General features: G+C 40.6%; 2 protein-coding genes across 2 annotated transcripts; both read right to left on the reverse strand.

Moving 5' to 3' along the window:
• Window positions 1-281: 281 nt before the first annotated feature.
• On the reverse strand, window positions 282-2,895 carry purbb (purine-rich element binding protein Bb). Its single transcript, XM_035625973.2, has one exon. It carries the CDS (start codon window positions 2,813-2,815, stop codon window positions 1,898-1,900), a length of 918 nt encoding a protein of 305 aa, XP_035481866.2. The 5' UTR covers window positions 2,816-2,895; the 3' UTR covers window positions 282-1,897.
• Window positions 2,896-9,968: 7,073 nt separating this feature from the next.
• Window positions 9,969-12,627, reverse strand: ved (ventrally expressed dharma/bozozok antagonist). Its single transcript, XM_035625814.2, has 3 exons — window positions 12,140-12,627; window positions 11,029-11,282; window positions 9,969-10,676 (listed from the first exon to the last, which is right to left on the reverse strand). Exons 1-3 carry the CDS (start codon window positions 12,372-12,374, stop codon window positions 10,329-10,331), a joined length of 837 nt encoding a protein of 278 aa, XP_035481707.2. The 5' UTR covers window positions 12,375-12,627; the 3' UTR covers window positions 9,969-10,328.
• Window positions 12,628-23,904: the final 11,277 nt, after the last annotated feature.

The raw sequence follows: 23,904 nt of genomic DNA on the forward strand, positions 1-23,904 counted from the left end.
GATTTGACATTGCTAGGTTCCCCAGAAAATGATTCTCTGTGCATCACACAACTTGGGATAAATACTGACAAGACAATTTGGGAGTGATGACACACGGGACAACTGGTTTCATAAACATGAAAACACCAAAAATGTTCAGGTTCCAGCTCATCAAATGTCATCACATTTAATTCATTTGCTGCCTTTCTCTGAAACTTATTTGGCTCCTCCCTATTCACATTGAGTAGATTAAGCTGCAGAACCTATAAACTTGCATTAAATAAAAATATACAGTCACAACATTGGTTATTGCATTTAATCTTTTAATTAAGGAAGTGTTATACTTTCACTCTTGGAAAAACAAAATGAAAAATAATCTGGAGGTTTGAGTCACAACTTTGTTTTAAGAAATTAACCTTTTCTTTTATTTCTTTGTACACAATACATTTTACTTAATAAGTATTTCAAAATATCTTTTGCTGGTTTGTTTGGTATTATCTTTGCTAGAAGTAGAATCTCATGTCAATATAGTTCTCTTTTGAAAAAAGAAAAAGAAAACACAAAAAGAAAACATCCATCAATGCGTTTCTGTCCAGGGTCTTCGTGTGTCAGAAGATGTTGTCGGTTATGTCAGAAAATGGCCCCTGGCTGGTTAAGAGAGATGTCTGCCCAGCTCTGACCACGACACAAAGGCTGATGGCAAAGCTCATCACTGATGCCTTGCAGAGCTGAGAGATCACGGAAGCTTCAGTGTATTGGAGGCTCCTGTCCAACTGGCAGCTATCTGGACTGCTCGTAGTTACACGTTGAAGCAAATGAGCATTGTATATCATATATGCCTACCCCATATATATATATATATATATATATATATGGGGTAGGCTTCCACATAATGAACACAAAAGACAGTCCCCTCCCCATGTGTTGACTCTCCGAAGCTGCCGCTCTCAAACACCAGGGATGCTCTGGTGTCAGGAAAACAGACGGCGCCGCCTTGCTGAATGTGAATCTTAAAACAATGCGACTTATGCATAACATAAAACCCAGCTGATCTGCACTGTACTTGACTACTAGAGTCAAAAGCTTGAATTTAGTCCACAAGGCCCTCGTCGATTGGTCTTGCAGAAAATCCTCTGCGTCTTCCCAATTGGGCAACCTTTTCAATCAACAGTCCCTGCTTGCTGCTGCTGCTGCTGCTGCTGCTGCTTGACAGCTCTTCGCCTGCTGACACATTACCTGACGCAGAACACACACACACACACACACACACACAGTGCGACAGCGGCTCTCTGGACATTCCCCTCGGCTTTCTCTGACTGACCTGCAAGAATCCCAACATCTGCCCACGGAGGAGATACCTGGAACAGGAACACAATGGATGCAGGTTCTCCCCCTTTGAGTGAGCAAGGAACACAGCTCAAACAGTTTGACCTCTCACTTCTTTAAATATAAACTATGTTGCAAGTAGGAAAGCGTTCACTGGCTTCAGTTCTAGTTATCAAAACCAATTTGCTGGTTTTTAGTAGTTTCTCTCTTCTTAATCTTTTGTTTAACAAAAAAAGCACTCTATTTGTTTCTCCCCCCCGCCCCGCCAATGAGATCTATTCCATCTAAACATCTAGTCGACTTTTGATTCACTTTCAAAGATCCAGTCGACCACTCCGACCTTCAACCCCTACAGACTTCAGGATGATACACCAATGACTCCCTGCACATGTACTTGGTTTTTACTCCACGATACTTTAGTAGGCTATAACAGAACGATTTGTCATGCACTTTGTCTTTTCTTTTTTTTTTTGAATTATTGAATTTTTTTTTCTTCTTCTTCTTCTTTTTTTTTTTTTTTTTTTGCAAAATACTCCCTATATTGCAGATGTGTCGCGTAACAGGACCAGCGGCGGTTGGACCTGAGCTCCCCTCAGTCGTCGTCCGCGTCGTCCCCCTCGGACTCGTCCCTCCTCTCGTACATCTTGTCCCGCTGCCGCCCCTGGATCTCCTTCATCTCCTCGGCGTAGCGCGAGAACGCGCCGCCGAACTTGCCCCAGGCTTTGAGCGGCACGGTGATCGAGTTCCTGTAGCTGGGCTTCACCTCGCTCACGCGCAGGAACACCCCGTACTTGTTGGCGCCCGCGTCGAAGAAGAACCGCTTGGAGTCCACCATGATGGTGGTGCCCTCCGGGAGCTCGCCGCAGCCCCCGGCGGCGGCCGCGCCGGCGGCCAGCTCCTCGTCGTCGCCGCCGTAGTCGTCGATGAGCTTGGCGAGGGCGTCTCGGAACTCGATCAAGCCCTGCGCCGGAAGGGCTATGGTCTGGCCGGCCAGCATGCCGCCCGCGGGGCCCCCGACGCCGAAGCCGGGTCCCCGGTTCACGGTCTGCCGGATCCGCAGGAACCTCCCGCGCTGGTTCTCCTTCAGGTCCAGGTAGTACTTGCGGTTCTCCCGGACGAGAAACTCGCTCTTGAGCGCTCGCCTGGGCCCGCCGTCCTCGCCCACGGACGCCTGGGCTATCTGCTCCGGACTGCTAGGCCCCAGCTGGGCGTAGTGCTCGATGAAGTCGCCGAGGTAGTCGCGGAACTCCGCCGCCACGGACAGGGAGAGGGTCAGGCGACTTTTGGAGCCCCCGGCCCCGACCTCGGCGATTTTGATGAACCTGCCCTTGCTGTTCTGCTTTACGTCCAGGTAGAAGCGCTTGTTCTGGATGTCGAGGCGCTTGGACGCCAGCTCCTGGGTCTCCTGGTCCCTCTGGAAGTGCTGGAAGCCGCCGCCGCCGCCGCCTCCCCCACTGCTACCGCCGCGCTCACTCCCGCTGTCGCCATCCGCCATCTTCTGCTCCACCATTCGGCTACTGCTCCTCTGTCGTGCGTAGCCGCTCGCAGCGCTCCCTCAGTCGGCGCGCGCGCGCGCCCGCGTCACGTTCACAGCGAGTGCGCTCCGGGAAGCGTCATGATTGGTCTAACCGTTTGCCACTTTCGCGACTTCACGCGGTTACTGCTTTGCCCATTGGTCCGTCGGATTTTGTGAGCCACACCCACATGTGCGAACCCCAGGTTCCGTGTGCGTACTTCTTGTCGAACTTTTTTTTAACCCTCTCGCAGCGGTTATGAAATGCCCTTGTTTGTCTGACATAATATGATAATTAGCATATATTTGCTTTTGTTGTGTTTTTTTGCTCCATGTGGTAAAGGATGTTGACGATCTGGTTATTGGTGCCGTTGATAGAAGAAGCCCCTTGAACGTTTTACTTATTTGAAACTAGTAACACTAAATACTCAATTTTACTGCGACAGGCAGGTGACACCCACTACTACATAACACTGCATTACTCAAGTGTTATCAGCGAAATAAAGTATAAAATTAAATATTAAAAAGTGTAGTTGCTCCCTCTGCAAAATGGCCCCCAATACTATTTAAAACATATGCAGCATCTCAATAGTTGGGTTGGTACAGTTTATCTACTTCATACAGAATCCATCAGAGTTGATGACATATTTTACATTTGATACATCAATGTGTCCGGAGAGTGTTTTCACCTTTACTTAGAGCTGTCATCGGATCACTCAGGGCGGATGTTACTGCCAGATGACAACGGGCTCTATAAGTTAATGGTAAACACATAGGAACTGTAGTGCAAGTAGAAAAAGAGCCAAAGAGTATCAAACATGTTACCAGGTTGTGTTTTATCACTCAGGAATTCTATTTTTGTTTTGTGAAAAAAAAGCAATTTTTTATTTCGCTATTCAAGAGTAGCATAGTCCCCCATTTAACTTACTGTGTTTAAACCTGATTCAAACCTAACTGATTACAACGACAGTCACTTTGAAATGTTAAGATTTTAGATACAAAGCTTATGATTTTGGTAACATTTTCTTACATTAGCCCCATCTTGACCAGCAAGAACATTAGAATTCTGTTTAAATGTTATGTGTCAGTAATATAATCCAGTATCATAATCACAATTTTGAATGATGGATTTTAACTTGTAATGGAGCATTTTTTTTTACAGTGTGATGTAGCTACTTTTACTGAAGTAAAAGGTCTTAAAGTGTCTCTCATCACTGGCTTTAGATGGTAGCAATGGGTGATGGCCATGTGAATATCATCCACCTGCAACCTTTATACTAATTACTGCATTACTCAATATTCTCTACAGATGGCAGTATAGCTCAACTTGTGGTTTCAGCTTGATTCTCCCTCCCCCACGCTCGCTTTGTCAGCAGCACCGGATAGTTCACAGATTAACCCACATGCAACATACAGTATGCAGCCGCTGCATTTGCAGCTGTTTATTTCATTTTGTATGTAATTAACTTCTGAAGATCTCCAGAAATTGGCTTCAGTTTGTCATTTAAGCATAAACCTTGAAATGTTAAGCCTTGTGTTGAAAATAACAAGTATTTGGGAAGAAAATGGCTTTAGGGCTGAAAGACAGGTGACTCCACAGTTGTAATATATATCTATATAGATATATAGATAAATATAGATATATAGATAAATATAGATAAAGATAGTTAGATAACTTTATTGTCCCATAGCAGTGACAGAAATTCTCCTTTGAGAGGCTCCACAATAAACACATTTAAAACATACAATATGTTGCACGCCTTGGTAATGGTAGGTGGATTCACTCTCGAAGGAGGTGCGATGCGATGGCTTGGCCTTGTTCCCAAAAGTGAAAAATACTTAATTTATGAGTCCAAACTACTACTGTACTGTACTGTGCTGCACTGCATGAACAACATCCAACCAGACCCCGTTTTCACCTGACAGTAACATCCGACCTGAGTGGACAGCTCTCAGTACGTCTATTCTCACCTTGCAGCAGAATGTGTCTCCACATGCGTCTTCAGTGACCACTTGTGATCGGATTTCCCTTACCCTCTCTGTATGTAAATCAGCACGTACTTCATTTCAGTTTGCAAAAGACCAAATGTGTTGTTGTTATTAACAAAATAATAAAATATGCAAAAAAAAACTAATTAAAGTGGAAAATGAGGCATGAATCCCTGAATCAGTCTGGAGGGAGAGATGCCATGCTCACATCACACACGCTCCCCGCTCTCTCTCTCTCGCTTGCAATTTGTTTTGTCACTCCGGTGACTTCCTCAGTGAGTTTGAACTATAGTGTCCTCTTTCCTAGCAAAAACACATCCTGACAGGTTGAAAATGCTGCCTGACATAATGTATTTCCACCCATAACTTTTGCTAGGAAAGAGGAAACGTGTTCATACTCACTGAGGTTATTAGACATGCTCTGAAATATACACAAAAAAGAAACAATTGATGGTAGGGCATCATCTGTGCATTATAGAGGGAGGGAAATGCTGCTTGAAATAATGTGTTTCCCCCCATAACTTTTGCTCTTAGAATACCCTTATGGGTATTAAAATGAACAAATTCCTTACAAAGCGTTGAATTACAGCATGTTTGGATTTAGCTTCGAAACAGTAACATTCTACAACTACATTATAACATTGTCAAATTATAGGGGGAAAGAGATATGATTTCCTTGGTAGAATAAAAGCGTTTATTTTGATAGATGAGCCACGTGTACTTTACAAAAGCTCGTTGATTGGTACAACACCAGAACGGTGAATTAAACAATCCATTTTTTTGCTATTTTTAATTCACCTAGGTGAAATTGAAGCGCAGTAGTGTAGCTCCTGAATGCATGCGCGCTTCCGCTGCCAGGGACCATAGACTGTATATAAACATTGACGTAGCGTCCGTGACGTCTTCCATTGGTTTCTGCAGGCCGGTTTTGAATTCCCAATGTGGGCGGTTCCGCAGCGGCTCAGCCGTCGCCATCTTGGCAGGGCACGACTCCTCCCTTACCTGGCTAATCCATATATGGACATAGAGGTGGGTCGAATGCAGACCGGTCGCTGAAACGTGCCCACCTACGTCGAAGCTTCCCAGTTAGCTGAGGCTAAGGAGCTAAGCTAATAAGCTAGGCTAAGTGCGAGCCGGCAAGCGCCGGGGCCCCGAGGCTGCACCGGGTCGGTACTGACTGCGGTAACATGAGCTCCGGTACCAGTCGTCCCAGCCAATGTTACATGTGGTAAGTAACACTGGAACTACAAAACAACATTTGAAATACATATTTGTTACTGAAATTATAAGTCTTAAAAATTATGTTTTATTTTTATTTGTATAAGTGGTAGTTTGCACCACTATTATTTGATTCTAATATATTAAATCAAATGAACATTAACTAAACATAAGTTACATGTGAAGGTTAGTGTTCTTGGCATAGTTAATATTTTATTAACACTGGCTTGTAGTCTTAGTTATTATTGTCGTTTATTTATTTATTTTGGACTTAAGGGACATACACATACACCAAACAAGTAAATAGAAAATCTATAATTCCCCACACCACAGTCGTAAACAGTACACAGATCAAGTTTTCACACTGACAGAAGTCCGTGGTAGTCAACCTTACCTATACTGCTATAGACATTACTATACCAGATTATAACTTTGAATATGACTGTAAAAAAGGCACTTTTATGTTTGTTACCAGATGTTTATTACTTTCAGCACATTGGTTGTTGTTGAGTTCACATGTGATGCTTCCACTACCTGCACAAAACAAACCAGTACCAGTCGTGGACTTGACTTTACAGTTATATAGTCAGTCTAAAAATCTATATTCTGAGATGTAGCTCCTTAGTTCCATTTTATCCTACAGATGTGACATAAGTGTTGTCAACAAAAAAATGTTAGCTACACTCTTTAGTGGACTTCACATTTTTCATTATCTGAAGTATTTATCACTCATTTATGAATTTTAATTAATCCTACAGTCACAATGTGGACGTGGTGATGAGTTTGTGCGTTGTTGTGTCCAGAGACCTTGGCGTGCTGTGTTTGGTTGGTGGACTGTGGTGGAAAAGCCTTCTTCCACTCTGTTTCCACTCCGTGAGGAAGAGCAGCAGCTGATGTCATCATCAGCTTCCACAAAGAGATTTGTGTGTTCTCTTGTTCTGTAGATATTCAACTGTACTTGAATGTAGTTTTAGATTCAACAGTGTTCTACCAACACAGTGAATCTACAGTACAGTATGTATAGAAAATGTCATTGTTATCAAAGCTTACGAGCACCTTTGTTCTCATGTTTCACTTGGGGAAATTGTGACCGTTAAGTTATTCACAAACCATATGTGGACCTTGGGTCAGTGCTGAAGTGATGAGTTCAGTTCTGCCTCATGTTGAGCTTCCACTGGTCCAGTCTGCCTGGATCATCTGGAGGAAAACTACACAGACAAACCTTGTCACATACTATCACAACAAGTCTGTTTTTGCATCCTAATTATCTATCATGTCGGTTTTAGTAAAAAATATGAATCAAACTTTGTGTACTTCTGTTTCATTTTAAGTCATTGTACAGGCGCAATAAAAAACCTCCATCACAACCAACAACACACCGCATCCTCTACGTTAACAGTATCTTCTGTGTGTTCATGTCACATATCAGCATTGTTCGAGCCGGGTAAAGGAGGAGTCAGGCCCTGCCAAGATGGCGACGGCTGAGCCGCTGCGGAACCGCCCACTTTGGGAATTCAAAACCGGCCAGCAGAAACCAATGGGTGACGTTAGGGATGCTACATCCATGTTTATATACAGTCTATGGATGCGACACACCATAGGCTGCCTTTGGGAACCTGTTGCCAGAGACCGACAAGCTCCACAGCGCTAAGCAGAAGCTGTTACCTGACTCACGTCATGCATGATGGCGAAGCCCGTAGCGCTGCTACTCCGGCTGCAGAAGCCATGGAGCAGCAAAATTCACCCGTAGTTCCCTCCGTTGGCCCAGTGCACCGTGCACGGAGCTCCCTGCAGAGTAGAGCAGCGGAGACACCTGCTAATCAAGCTTGTTATCTCCTGCATTAAAGCTGTGAGTCATTGCCAGATTGTTTTGTCTCGACCGTGGTTAAACACTCGGACAGTTTATATTGCATTTGCATTTGAATATTGTCCATTGATGCGCAGGTTAAGTCTTTGAAAATGAAAAGTCAAATGGAGTTTTCATTCACATTTTCATATAGTTTTCAAATGGTATTATCATTTTAATATAGAATTCCCACAGAATTATAGTCAAAAAAATGTGGATTATTGCATTTTCATTTTAATGTGTATGTGTCAAAAGACATACATTTGTGGAAAATTATAATGCTATTGTAGAATTACATTTTGAAAGAAAATCTTGTACATTTTAAAGTTAAATCCATCAATCTGGTGAACTTTCATAGCAATTAAGGAAGCTAGATCTATGTAGGACGTTATGCTCTTGTCAACAATTGTGTGCTGTAGCCTTACAACGCCCTCCCACATTCAAGTACAAAAATGGGGAAAAGCAGTTTCTTTGGAAAAGTGCACTGCTGGCTGACAGACTGAGAACTGCTCTGCAAAACACAAATAGGCTACGTGTCTAGTCACGTCTTTACATTTACTTTTTCCCTATATTACCCCACATTATATTGGGGTATAATATTTTTCGGTTTGTTATGAAATTTGTATGTGAAACCTTGACCTATATGTCACCACATTACATTTTCTCCACTGGAGGGGCATCCATTAGGAAACTTCCCCACATTCTCACACATGTAGGGACTCCCTTTACAGCACTGCATCACAATTTATCCACTGGAGGGGAAATTCTCCACTAAAGTAGCGCAGAATTGGGCACTTCATCATGTTTTCTCACCTGTAGGATTACCGTATACAGCACTGCATCCCATTTTCTCTACTGCAAAGGGCACCCTTTGGGGCACTGTCATGTAGGGGCAGCATATTGGGCACTTCAAATTGGCACCCTTTTCCATTGGAAGGGCACCCATATAGGGAACGTCAAGTTTAGACCAGTGTGAGGGCACCTTATAGAACACTGCATCACGATTTCTCCACTAGAAGGGCACTCATTAATTAAAGTTTTATAATTTATTGCATGAAAGGGCACCCTAGAGGGCACTCATTCATATTTTTCCCACATGAATGGCAGACAATAGGGAACTTTCTCTTGTTTTAGTCACTCTAGAGGGCACTTTCGAGACGCGTTTTCGACCATGGTGCTACCAGGGGGTGGTCCCCCCCTGAGTCCTCCAGTGTGTGTGGGTGTGCATATGTGATTGCGTGTGAGAGAGTGCGCACATGTGTTTGTGTTGTGAGCTAGGGAAGCATTAGATAAATGATCAAAATAATTGTATATATATATATACATTGATATATATGAATATTTATACACATATTCACCTATATATACATACACAAAAACATTTATGTTTACATATGCACACACATACTAAATAATAATAATTATAGTATCAAAGATAGTAATAATATCAAAGGTTTATATAAACTTTATAAAATGTAATCAAATTTGTTTTGTAATTTTTATTACTTGAATAACTTAACTTAAATTAACTCAGCACACTTAGTGTAGAGCAAACCGTTTTAGGTAAATTCATCTTTTGAAGTTTGATGAATATAACAAGTTTTGTGTTTGAAAGGCGAGAGGAAGTTAGTTTTTACCAGCCTTTGTGTATTTGAGAGTTGAGTCGTATTTCTCTGTCATTTTAACATTTAAGTATTTAATAACCAAAGGATGTTTTGAGACAACACCTGTGTCGTTGATTTACTTTCTAAAGATAGCACAAAGAAATAAAAATAACTCATTCCGAGTCAGGTGTTTTCTAATGCTGCTTAAAGACATGGTGGAATAAATATTCAGATCCTCTACAGCAAGTTAACAATAGCACATGTAGAAATATTCCTTTACAAAAAAGAGTCTTGCTTTTACTTCAGTTGAATCCAAGACTACTTAAGTATTAATTTAAGTGAAAGTAAATAAATATTAGCAGCAAAATTAAGCAGGATAATCAGAATCATTCTGCAGAAATGTGGCTCATGTCAGTGTCAGTATTGTACTTTCTACCTCTGGCGACATTTTACTTGAGGATGATATGTGTATGAAGATGCATCAGATGACCTGTTAAGATTTAATAAGTATTTTATTTTAGCAGAGGGATTTAACAGTGACATAGGGACAAAAATCAAATAGAACACTAGATTAAAAATTAAATATATAATGCAAACTATACATCAGTTACAAGCAGAGGCACACATATAAATCACAATATTGCACACTACCCTGTTTGATTCATGATCAAGACTTACAGCAGTGTTTGTGCCACTTTTCTTATTAACCATTTATTTCTAATAGTATTGATCCTATTAGGATAACATGAGAAAATGTTTTGTTCAAATATTAAAACCAATACAATCATATTTTGTTTGACAAAATATCACAGTAGAGCAGCTGCACAGGGTGATCGTCACCAGACAGACAGTGTTAGTAGTACTGAGGATAAGTCGGGTAGGAGCCCATGATTTGAGTCGTGGCAGAGGGCAGCATGACCCCTGGGAGGTTACTGTACTGGTAGGAGTCCAGGGGCAACGTGGGGACACTGGGTAGACGGGAGCTGTAGTGCAGGCTGTGTGGATGGACATAGGAGGTGGCAGCTGGGGCATCCTGCGCTGCCGCTGATGAGTGGTATCTGGGGTAGGGTCCTGGCCTGTAGGCTTGCAGCTCAGGGTAATGCATGAACTGAGAGGCGATGTTCGCCTGGCAGGCGTGAGCCAGGGCATCCTGCACAGTCCTCTTCAGCTTCATCCGCCTGTTCTGAAACCAGTTTCTGATCTGAGCAAGGAAAAAAGGAGTAAGTGTCATGAGTTTTCACAATATAATGTGGGGTATGTTCAAAATAAATAAAGGAATAATAAATGTAGTACAAGACATATCAATAATTAAAATAAAAACACAAATTGACAAATCAATGAACATATCAAATGTTCCACAAATGTCCATCCAAAAAAGTCAATGAGATTTTATAATGATTGTATTAGACGGACAGAAATAGAATTTCCAATAACAAAAATGTTTCAGAATTCAGCCTAAAAACATACTTTTAACTGTAGATTTATTCATAAAGTAAAATCCACAGTGGTTACTGGTGATCACTCATGCATTGGTCTCTCGTTGGTGGCTTTACCTGTTTGTCAGACAGGTTGAGCTTCTTGCAGAGCTCGGCCTTGTCCTGAGTTCCCAGGTATGCATTCCTCTTGAAGGCTCTCTCCAGGCTGCTGATCTGCTCTGCTGTGAAGGCCGTGCGAGGACTCCTGCCCGACGGGGGCGGCGGCGGCGATGTGTAGTCAGGGGGGGCCGAGGGGGAGAGGGAGTGACCCCCTTCACTCTCGTACCCGGACGTCTCCTCCTCCGTGCCGCTGCTGAAACTGGCCTCTGTCACTGGAAAAAAAAATATTATTTTACATTAATTATAACTCTTGAACATGCAGAAACAATGACCAAAGTATTTTCATCTTTGATTTCAGTTGTACTAATACAATCAAATTTGCCCATAAGAATTTGAGTACTTGAGTAAATGCACTTTTTCACATTTAACCTCTGTAGTTAAGTGGAAATCACTATTTAATAATTGTTACAGGCAAGGTAAGGTAGGGTCGCCCTGTACTAAAAAAAAATGTGTTACTTATTTTAAAGATAAAATCCCCAGTGAAAAATTTTTAATCAAGTATTTTCACATGTTAAAACATTTTGAAATGCAAGTAAAATACAGTTCAGAGGAAAGTATTCCTAAGAGCACTACACTTTATCACTTTTGTCCAATATACAATCCCTCAGCTTATTCAATGAAATAATAATTTTGTTTACATTTTACTTTAACCCACAATTTTGCATTTATATAAAATAATCTTTTTTACATTTAACTAATGGTCTGTGTAAATGTTTCATGTATTTTAAGCAGATATTCAATTGTCAGATAATTGTAATGGAATATCTTCAAGCAGATGCTTTTGTATAATTTACAGTGACATTGGTTAAAATTCACGTTAGGACTGAAAGACTCACAGGAACATAGAATATAAATGTAAAATGTCCATAGTAACATCTGTTAATTGCACTTTCAGTCTCAATAAATGTGTTAGAAAAAAGTTGATAATATAAGTATTAGATTAAAAGTACTAGGTTATACTAGAACAGTGCAAACACATGACTTTCACATGAAGTGCCGTAGACTGCGTGAGAATAATTTGATATGAACATATTATAAGACATTGGTCTTATTTGTTGACTGAAGTTACCTTGATTAGTGTGAGAGGTTTGGTGCTGGGGTGCATTCAGGCTGTATGCATCCAGGCCCCGACTCCTGCTGTCCTCCTGTTGCTCAGGTACATTTTCTGACTTTTGTCTGCAGTAAAAACCTGGCAGACTCTCTGAATGTGTCCCACATGCTGTAGTTCTGGAGGCTGAGACGGGCTCCGGTCCTGCTGGCTGGCTGCTCTGGGCCATCCACTCGATAGAAAAATGTCCTCTCATGGTTGCAGAATGCTGAAGATTTTTTTTTTTTTTGTCTTCTTCAAACCAAAATTAAAGAGTATATCCGTTGTTTTAAATGGCAAAGCCAGAAGTGAAGCTTTTGCCCCGAGTGCAGGTGAGGGGTCTCTCAGGATATTTTTTCTGGTCAGTCGTGGTGGTCGGAGAGCAACAACTGCCTCCTCCAAGCAGCCTGTCTGAATTTATAGGGGGCATCCCACCTCATCCCGAACTCTCTCAGCCCCAAAGATCAAAGCAATGCATCCTCACTTCCCTCCCACCCTCCCCTTCTTTAGTTTTCACAACTGGAGTAATTAAGACGTCTCATTCAGTCTCAATGAGGCTGTTACAGCATGGCTCCAGTAAGTCTGGGCCCCCCCTCCCTCACCAACACACACACACACACACACACACACACTGCCTGCCTCCAGAAACAGATAATAGACACACCTCAGCCCCAAACTGTCTGCATCTCCTCCCCAGCTGTACTTCCACACTGTAAATGCATGTGTGTAGAACAGGATCACTAACCTGAGCCTAAGTGCAAATCTGAGGTTCTTGGTCTTCACGTCAGTATTTGCTTTCATTCACTTCATAAGTTACACTCAACGACATTTGTGTGACTTTTTAGATTCAAGATTGTAGATTTTTTTTTTAAACATAGCATAGGCTACAATAACATACTGTATCATGTAATGTGCTGTATTTTATAAGCTGAAAGTAGTCCATTCTATGCTTCTCTTATACATGACTACATTTCACAGGAAAATACTGTACTTTTAACTGCTACATTTATTGGACAGCTAGCGTTATTAAGCACTTTACTTTGACCCTCGTGTTTCGTAGACATAAGCAGTATACTGTTCATTCAATTTGTGTGTTAAACCACGTTACAATGTAGTTGCAAACAGATATTTTGACTTTTTAGTTTGTTATTAACCAGTATTTTTCATTGATTAGGCTACAACTTGTACCTCACTTCAGTGATTTACAGGCAAAAGTAGACTTGAAATAAGCACAAAAATTACGTACGGAAACAATTACTTTATGTGTAAATAGATTTTATTTCACAAATTCTGCTGTATTTTTTTGTACATAATATTTATATATAATATTAATTCGTAATATAGCTAGATATATATTTACAACCTTGACCTTGAATATAATACGATTTTGAGTAAGTGTGTAATTTTATGCCACATTGTTCTTTTGCTTGTGTTTTAGCTCCTTTTTGTTAAATAGACAAGACTCTCATGAATATAGAGCTGGAGTTACATTTAAATTAATAAGTGAGGACTCATATGGAGTTAGCCTACCTTTTGCAATGAACATTTCAGTCTTAGTCTCAGAATCAAGGCTATCGGATGGAATTTAATTATTTTTAATAACTTCACAGCAAGGGAGGTTGTATTTGTATATTACCTTTAAAACACTAATATAAACTAAATAAACTAAATACTGAATACCAAGAATTATATTCAAAAACAATGAAAGGAAAATGGAATCAGCCAAAAAAGAATAAAATGATAAAAATGAAAATGTAACAAATATAGACAAAAGTAAAACATGAGAAATGTAGTCATTGTGCAGTTTCAGTGCAGTTCACTTGATTGAGAACATGAGAAGAGTAGAATAATTTAGATTCAAATATATTAAAGGCCAATGATGATGTGCCTTTAGAGCTGAAACAATATATCTGAAAATGTATGTTTTACCATTTCATAAAAAATACGAATTTAGCGATCGTAGCTTCTATGAGATGCAGATTTTACACAATAGGATATACTTTTGCTTTTGCACAAAGGAAGCTGTTTGGATGAGTCTGCCTACTTTCCAGGGAAATTTTCTGAAATTTGAACAGTTAACGACAATGATTGCCTATAGTCATTTGCAGACATCACCTCTGTTTAAAGTAAACTAATGAGGATTTTTCACAAATTTCTGCAGATTGATGGATAAGAAAATAATAATTATTTGCAGCCCATGAGTCCCTTTCCTTTCCAAACAGCCATTAATCATATGGTCCTCAAATGTTGACTGAATGCTGCTCATCACACACATTCATTTAGGCTACAATTACTTAAAAAAATACAGTTGAATTTATCTGGCAAATTTAAAGCTTCATTTGAGCCAGTAACCAACATAATGAGTAGCGAGAGGTTTAATATGATAATCCGGGATGATCCCCAGATTAAGTCTGTCAAAGTAATTGATGGGACATCATCTGAACAATGGTGGGTTTCAAGGTTGCCTGTTCTCTGACAGGATTTAATTTTAAATGGAAAAGAATTGATCCTTCAATGAATTTAAGATCCATGACCAAAAGCAATATATATAATTTGCTACTGTAACATTACAAGGTTAAAGGTAAGTGGCAGAAGCACAACGTGCTTACGACGTAATGAACTCAAAAAACCAATGCAAAAAATGTATTTGAAGGCCGACTGACTGATAGTCAAAGAGTATTCAGGTCTCTAATGTAATGTAAAATTCTGAAATCAAATGTATCATCAGAAAGAAAATCAGCATTTAAAATATTCATTTTGATGTCACAATGGGCTCCGTCTGTGTTAGATTATTGTATATGACACTAATGTAATATGTGATTATAAGGCTATAACAACGATCACTCATGTCGGTTTTTAAAATAATTTGCAGCTGTCAGATAAAGTTATGGAGGCAAACGATACATTATCCTCTGAAAATGTAGTGGAGAAGCTCAAAGTATCATACAACAACTATACAGCTGAGTAAACGTACTTTCAATTCTCTCTTTCAGCATATGAAAGTGAAAGGAGCACTTCAAAAATGAGTACACAGTAACTAAAGTCATACTCAAGTAAAGCCACTTGAGTAATTGTTCTAAGCTACTTTTCAGTGGGTGCGGGGGTCAAGTTAAAAAGCCTGATAAGGAGCTGAAGATGATCCCACCTGAGAAGTGGCTCATAACATCACCTGAGTGATGGCCCCGAGACTGTGTCCGAGGACAGAGGAGGGCAGGGCGGGCGTCCCTCCGCTCAGGCAGCCAGGCGCTGCTTTGTGTGCAAAAGGTGCGTGGGCCAAGCGCACTGTGGCCTTTCAAAGATTAATCGGGTCAATTACGACCCCCACCCCCTCCTGTCCATTGATAAGATAACAGGGGGGTCGTCGAGCCGCGCAACGAGAGGGGATCCGCGGCTGTGCGGACTATCTCCGCGGCTCCAGACGCGCTGTCTGTGCGCTCCAGTGGGAGAGGTGGGCCGCTGCGCTGTCAGCTCATTGTGGACACTGCGCCACTTCAAAGACGACCCCTGCTTTGATAACCAACACACCCAACACGGGACGAGAGAGGACCGCCACCATAAAACCCCTTCATATCTTCCTCATGGTGCGTAAACCCTCCCCACTGTGGAGACGTAGCGCACAGGATGACGCACTCACCTGCGGCTCTACGGCGCGCACTCGAATATTTCCATCTGACTGATCGGAGTGGAGTCATGTACAGTAAAATGCTACTGCGACTTAAAATAAATGATACAATATGCAATATCAGCCAGGTCCCTGCAGTAAGTGCTTTTAGTGCATTCTGCAGACCACATCTTTGCATTTTTTGTTATAAATTAGTATTTTTAAAATGTTTGACAATGTTTTTTAGAGTAAGAGTGTATTTTCTCAATTTTAGCTCAATGAGATATCAGATATGTATTTATTTTGTTGGATTTATCTTTGTGTCCTATATATTACTATATTCCACAATATCCCCATTTATCTGAATGTATAGCAACACTACTGTTGGTAAATAACAAGTTTATTTGTATTGTAACCAAAGTAAATTTGCAAAGTAACCATTTACTCAAGCACTGTAGTTTACTTGAGTATTTAAGTTTCATCCAATTTCATACTTCGACTCAACCACATATCTGAGTGGAATAATGCACCTTATACGAAAAACATTAAAAGAGGCTACATAAATTATAACAATAATAATAATAACTTATTGATCAAATATATATATATAAACAATATCTGTCACAGATATTCTTGCATTAAGTTTTTGATTTTAGTTTGGATATTTTAAGTGACATTTGCTGATAATATAATGCTCTTACTTTTCATCGAATTTTAATTTCAGTGTATAACTTTTACTTATAATTGATTATTTTTAAATTGTTTAATTGCTTCTTTTACTTATCTGAATTCTTCTGCTACTTAGAGTCATCTTCAGTGAAACAAGTATGTAATGTCAAATTTAATATGTAACGCAATGTAAAATAGAAAGAATCCGCTGCATTTCAAAGTCCTGCTTACTTAAAAGTACTATCAATAAAATGTACTTCAGTGTATTACTGCTACTTTGCAGATTTGTCATACTCAAGATTCAAGTATTACAGGTACAGACAGAGAGACGGTGGTCATGTCTCTTGGCTTTCGTGCCGTCTCCTGGCCTCTTGTCTGCCTCTGATCTGTCTGCCCCCGTGTCCTCACATCAAAGAGCTGCAGTCCTGCGTGTCACAGATCAGGATGGAGATGACAAGGTGGAGCAGGCCGACACTGATACCCATCCGCCCCATTATACAACGCAGACTCAGACAGAGGGGCAGCCGCGGAGGTGAAGGAGAGAAAACAGAAGGATGAGGACCTCTTTGAACTTTTGACTGTACCTATCGACTCACTGTCGTGCGTGTGTGTGTTTTGTTTCCTTCATTTTACTGTGTGCACTCGCAATTTTCGTACTACTGAGTAACACTTGTAAATGTATGCTGTCTGTTCACTTGTGCCTCTTGTGCTCCATTTGAAGTGAATTTACGTCCTTTTCCAGCACGCAGTCTTTTCTTTACTCTGCAGGGGTGGACGAAGTGCTCAGATCTTTCACTTGAATAAAGGTACAAACACATTGGTTTAGAAATACTATGTTTAAAGTTGAAGTCCAGCATCCAAAACGTAATTACTAGCATCAAAATATGAATATGTTGAATGGACCATTTCAAAATATGATGTTATATTGGATTATAATCTATGTATCACTTTAATGTGGCCTATAGATTGTGGCATCGCGACGTCACAACACAGTGCATTGTGGGGGATTAGGACACGGAAGTGCTGTAGAGAACAGAGTCGCGTTGTAGCGACCGGTGTGGAGTGGATAGTGGTTGTCTGATTTACGATCACTACTATAACAAAAAATCGGGAAACTGTGAACGCTTGCTGCGCTGTGAACTGCGTTGAAAACGCATGATCGGCGTAGAAAACGGATGCAAATGGACGGCGATTTTCAAGCTTCCCAGCTTGGAAGAAGCGGAGAGGAACACAGACCTGAGTTAATCGGATGGCCTGTGTCGCAGCTAGAAGGACAAATATAACCTTCAGCGGTTCTTCCAGGCACATGTCTGTGTGTTCACGGCATTTTCATACACAAATGTTACGTTCGAAACACATTTTACCTTTTGTTGTGTGAGATGTGGTTACCGCTAAACATTGCTCGACTTGACCAAGTTGACTATATTGAATGTGCTCCGCTGTTTAGACCACAAACCATATGAAGGTGCCACATGTTTTTACCATAATAAATGACCTCAATTGACTGCATCAAATCCTCAACCTCTTTATTTGTGTCACAGAATATTGATGTGGGGATCAATGAAGTAAATGCCCTTCATCTTCTCTAGGTAGCGCTACTTTGCTTTATTAGTAAGTTTCTCCCTGTGAGGGATCTTGCACTTAATATTCTCGCGGTCCATGTGTTTTTTCTCTCTTTTGATTTGTGATTTGCCCTCAGATCTGACAGCTGCTCCGTTCCTTACACTGGTCGTCGCCGCCGTAGTCTTTTGCTGTTGTTTTGCGTGTCCTAAAGTATGGCGACCGCTACCCAGAATGCAACGCGTCATGACGACGAATCCCGGACACCTTTATCGATGATGACATCATTTATTTGTAGATTATATTTTTTATCAAGTAACCAGTAAATGAAACTGTCAAACTAACATACAAAGTGCAATGAAGAGTAGTGGAGCAGAAGTATAGAATGGAATTACTTAAGTATAGAGTACAGAATTGGAGTAAATGTACATTTCCGTCACTGCTTCTCTCTGACCGAGCATTAAACTGTGTAAGACAGCTCAGGATTTACAGTGTAATTAAAACACAGACTGGTTCTTGCTGGTATTAAAACACTCGTGGATTATCCTGCTTAACCACAACTGGTTTTGGAAATACACATTGCTGTTTATTTTAGTTTAATGTAAATTTAAATGAGGATTTTTCAAAATCTGTGGTGTGTGTGTGTGTGTGTGGGGGGGGGGGGGGGCTTATGAGGGAAATGTTATCATTTGTTTGTTTTTCATCATTATTTGATTAAACTGACCCCTTAAATGTCCTGCTTGTTCGCTTTCTCCAAGGGTCTCTGCAATAACTTTGGTCTCAGCTGTCTCTGCTCTGATCTTTTGTACTCACACTCAAGACAAGGTTTTATCTGAATGAAATGTCTGTATATTTTGATCAATCCTGATATGTGTGCGTGTGTGTGTGTGTAAACGCTCTTTATCCGTGAAGGGTTGTTCCTCCTCCTCCTCGGCCCCAGTCCCAGGCTGCTGCTGTCTGTGGGGTAAGGGCCTCCTGCTGGCTTCGTCTCTGATTGGGCTCCATTCAGACTCTTTCATCTCTAATGGGCCTGTTTGCTGCTCTGTTATGGACACAAACACACCGAACAGCCCCCACCCCCGAAGGCACTGACATCAGGCCAGAGGGAGACACATGTCCCAACAGAACAGACGTGGTGATCAGGTATCTGCATATAGGAGTTAATAGCTCCTTTGGTCTCACTGTCTGTATTTCTACATAAACTACAGTGCATTTGTCCGTGTCTCTAATCATTTTTTTTTCTGACTCCAGTGCCCCCAGCTCATTGGTCACTGAGGACAGAAATCATAATGTACAGTTTTGCTCAGGAAATTGTAACCCAACTAACAGGAGCAAATAGTGCACTATTTTCAGGGGCGGATTAATCCACACTTGGTTAGTTTTTCTGTAGGACTGAATCTAAATAAACTACAGTATGTTTGTTCATGGAGATGGAGGAACAGAATTCAGCACCGAAAAAGACTGAATATCAGCAGGCCAAAACGATTGAATGGTTCTCATGGTGAAAAGTAGCAGACGAAGTTAGAACAGTCAAGCCATTTGTTTTAATTGTAAAACGACTTAACATAGTTTTTAATGACTTAGATCCAAAAATAAATCCAAAACGATTTGAATAATATACATTCCTGGACACCACATTTCCTTTTTTATCCTATAAAAATTGTGTTAAATTCTTAACATGAACAGTAGACCTAATGGAGTTGAAAGTATAGTGGGAACAAGACTAACCCTGTCACTTTATTACGTTCCCTTCTTTAATTGGAGTGACGCAGTCGCCCTCCTGGACACAAACGAAAATACAACAACCTTAAATGTGAATGTTTGTTATGCTGAAAGGATTCCTCTATGCAGATCAAGGTGGTGATGACGCCTAATAATCATTGATCTCCATTGCCGGCAGTCTCCAGCAGTTGCCCGCCCCGTCTGTAACACAGTCAGTTAAGGCCTCTTCCCCTGTCCCATTGATCCCTATCAACCTCATCAAAGGCTCCCCGGGCTTTGATGGGGCCAGCGGGACTGGTCCCGCCGGACGAGCAGGCACTGCGACTCCCCTCGCCGGATGGGGGAGGACGGAGGGAGTGAGAGCGATGGAGATGCGTTTTTACACTGTGAAATTTAAATGTCCCCCCGAATCCCCGGAGCTGGGGGGCGTTACATACCTGAGGGTTCCCAAGCTTTTACAGTGGGTGCTAGTGACTATCCCGGCCCAAGACCTTTATTGTCATTACACAAGCATAACGGAAAAGACTGGGTAGATCCTCAGTGTGACAAAGCCCTAAAATGTAAAATAATGCCTCTATCACAGTGTATGACTGACTCAGGGTTTCGCTGACACCTTACTCTGATTTAGCTTTAGTCTTCATCTCTTGACAAAAATGCATTTTAGTCAATAGTTTTAGTCAACTGAAAAACATTTTTGTCTGTGACATTTCAGCCTCATGTAGTTAAATGGCAACTCGGCCTCCGCAAAGTTATGGTTCATGCGAGAGCAGATACCTTTAGGAGGAAACCTAGCGGCGGGCGTGATGAAGTTCTGAAGCGACCTTTTTTTTTTTTGGAGTGAATGAACGAAGCTCTGCATTCATTAGCAACAGGAGGTGGTCGGGGCGGATGGCAGGCGGACGAACCTCTACAAGCACATACCGGCGACTCGGGGTTCACAGTCAGGCGGCGTCCACACTGCAACGTTTTCGTTTTCACATCGCATGCCTGTTGCTCCAGAGTTTTTTGAATGCCTAAAACGGAGCAGTTATGAAACGCTGCAATGCCGGAACCCTATTTCTGTTTTGAAAACTGAAACACAAGCTGCTTTCGCAAGCCAAAAAAGCAGTTTTTTTTTGTTTACAGTCATCAACACGCCCACTCTCTTGCTGAACTCTGTGGAGATTTTCCTGCTCTATTCTCACACGGGCTCACTCAAACATTTTCCAGAAACGTTGCCCCGGGGCTGGCAGTAAAAGTTCCAGAACACGTTTGCGAATGCTGCACACATTTGTGTTCTCACAAACAGCCCCTCCCGCAAAATTGCAGGAAAATGTCCGGACTTCAGTTCGTTTCCTAAAGCAGCTTATTAGTTGTGGATATTAACATAAATCAAGGATGATAAGCTTATTGTCTTTGCTAGAATCTGATCTGCGGTCAACTTCAGTCCATAATGTTAAATCTGCCCAGTGCACACGTATGCTCGTGTGATGTGCATCTTCAGGCATGTTGGTCTTGGACGGAGATTATTTCTGATGCAGTGCCAAATCACTCACCTGGGCAGTGATCGAATTGTATTAAAATGAAACGTATTAGTGTGGACCAGCCCAAAGCAGCTAAATCCTGCTCTATCGGGAGCAGCTACAACAAGAGCGTTCATTTGCGTAGTGTTTGGAAGTTTTAAACGCAGGACTTTAACTTGCAAATAAGGTGTTTTGTCATAATTGTATTGTGTTTTTTTTATTGATGTAAAGAATCTGATGACTTATTATATTATATTAATACTACTCATTAATTGCAATTTATCTCCGACATGACTATCTCTTTCAGTCTTAGCTTTTCCTTCCACGGGAACACTTGAGGTAAATGAAGCCTGGTGTAGGTACTGAAGAGGAGTTGTGCAGCGTGTTTGGAATTCTGTTCATTGGAAAAAAAGTAGCATTTTCATAGGAATAACATTTTCCCGTTGGTAAGTGTAAGCTTTAAGTCGCGCATCAACAGTCAAATGAACTCACATTTGCACCAACTACATCCCCTTTGTTCTCTGTTCTCACAGCGAGCCAGACTCGCGGGCTCCGTGGCGCAGGACGAGGTTGCTCTCATGTCTCCTTCGTCCCTCAGAGACTTCTGCTTCACACATACGGTGTCAAAAGCAGAGACGTGTCAATGGTGATTTACAGACGTAAAGTAAGTCCGTTTCCCTCCTGCAACTACAGACACACCACACGTCGTACTGTGTCTAGATGTGACCTAGTTCAACTGTTTTAAATGTGAAAAAAAATGAACCTTCTGTTTCTTCGAAAATCGCCAGTGGATTATATGAAGTCACAGAGTGGATGTGAGAGAGGAGATGGAGGTGTGAGCACCGACACAACCTTTGATCTTAAACTGGTATTTAGAGGTTAATGAGGCTGTTAGGAAGAGGTGAAGGAAACGCCTGCAAGTTCACACATCACTTCTCTCTCTCTCACACACACACACACACACACACACACACACACACACACACACACACACACGCGGGAAATGTATGACGATCTCTGTCATTTAAAACCCGCAGGGCAAGAATGTATCAGGGTGATTGTCTAAATTATTTCACCAGGATTTAACACAAGTTAAAGAACTAAACAGAAGGAAGCACTCAGATCCTTCAGTACCAATATCACGGTTTTAAAAATGCTCAGTTACCTGTCCTGCATTCAAAATCCCACTTAAGCGGGAGTACAGAAATATTCTGCGCAAAGTGTACTGAAAGTATCAGAGTAAAAGTACTTTGTAAAATGTGTTGAGAAGTACAATTATACTATATATACTAAGTACTATATTAGAGTAGCCAAAACGCCAAATTAATTTCAGAAACCTAAAAAACATCAACCTGGACAACATGACTTTGGACCTCCAGCAAAACTTTTGTACTTTTTCTTCCAGCGCTGTTTTTTCTTTTTAAACCTTCTTTTATCTTGTTTCTACTCTGTAGCACTTTGCGAAGCTTTTAGCAATGAAAAGTGCTCTATAAATGAAATGTATTGTTATTATTATTGTTATTATTTCCACTTAATACTTCTCCAGTATATTTCAGAGGAAATTATTTCGGAAGCTTATAAAAAACAGTCTGAGGCCCAACGAGGTAAAGTCATATACTATTTTCACAAAAAATGAAACAATGATCAGAGAATAGTGCAATAACATTGAACAACTTGATGTATTAGAACTGTGTTTTATCTTCTTTCCTTTGCCATCAATCATGTCATGGTTTATCCGGTGACACTTTCAGGTTGTTTAAGAGGAACTCCACCTGGAGCAGCTACAACAGTAAAATGCTGCTGAAGCATCTCCTGCACTACTCTACTTTTTACTTAAGTAAGATTTTGAAAATCCAATACTTACACTTGTAAATGAGTTTGATTTTTTTTTACATTATGGTAAAGAAAAAAAGAAAACACAATATGGTGGTCATTTTTAAAATTGTGGCAGTGGCCCGATGTAAATCAGTATGTGAAACTCTGACAAGTTTAAAAAATACTTAAGGTTGATTATGAAACTGTAGCAGGTCACCTTCAAGTTTATACAGCTTAAAGAATGTGGCCACTCATTGTGTCTTGGGTGCGTTCACGCCTGAACATAGAGCTGTCCACTTCTGATGGGATCACTCGGGACCGTTTGAAGAGAGGCAAGCGGAAAAAGCTAGCTATTTACAGCTTTTTGACCTATTTCTTATTGCAAAGCTGATTTGTTTTGTGAATATTAGATCATTTGACCTCTTTAAAAGTTTATTTGAAGGAAACCATGTGAGAATTTCTGAAGAAAAATAACTCTGTGCAGCTTAAGTCTTTGACAATGTATTATATTTGATAATCTTTAACAATTTTATTATATTTGATGAGATCATCAAATGTTTTTCATGTAAAATTGTAATCTGAAAAGTCACTATATAGCTGTCAGGTTAATAATAATAATAATAATAATAATAATAATACATGGGATTTATATACATACATTATATATATGTATATATGTGTGTGTGTATATATATATATATATATATATATGTATATATGTGTGTGTGTATATATATATATATATATATATATATATATATATATATATATATATATAATGTAGTGACATACAAAGTGCAGAATTTTCCTGTGAACTGTAGTGAAGTAGAAATATTAAGTATGAAATGAAAATACTATACTGAAGAAAAAGTGAGGTC

Source organism: Scophthalmus maximus, chromosome 2 (genome assembly GCF_022379125.1).
Source record: "Scophthalmus maximus strain ysfricsl-2021 chromosome 2, ASM2237912v1, whole genome shotgun sequence".
In the NCBI taxonomy this organism is placed as follows: domain Eukaryota; kingdom Metazoa; phylum Chordata; class Actinopteri; order Pleuronectiformes; family Scophthalmidae; genus Scophthalmus; species Scophthalmus maximus.

Coding starts and splice junctions, on each gene's coding strand:
- purbb (XM_035625973.2), bottom strand. CDS start 2,815: ATGGTGGAGCAGAAGATGGCGGATGGCGACAGCGGGAGTGAGCGCGGC.
- ved (XM_035625814.2), bottom strand. CDS start 12,374: ATGAGAGGACATTTTTCTATCGAGTGGATGGCCCAGAGCAGCCAGCCA. Junction 11,283..12,139: donor AACCTCTCACACTAATCAAG/GTAACTTCAGTC, acceptor TTTTTTTTCCAG/TGACAGAGGCCAGTTTCAGC. Junction 10,677..11,028: donor TCAACCTGTCTGACAAACAG/GTAAAGCCACCA, acceptor TTCCTTGCTCAG/ATCAGAAACTGGTTTCAGAA.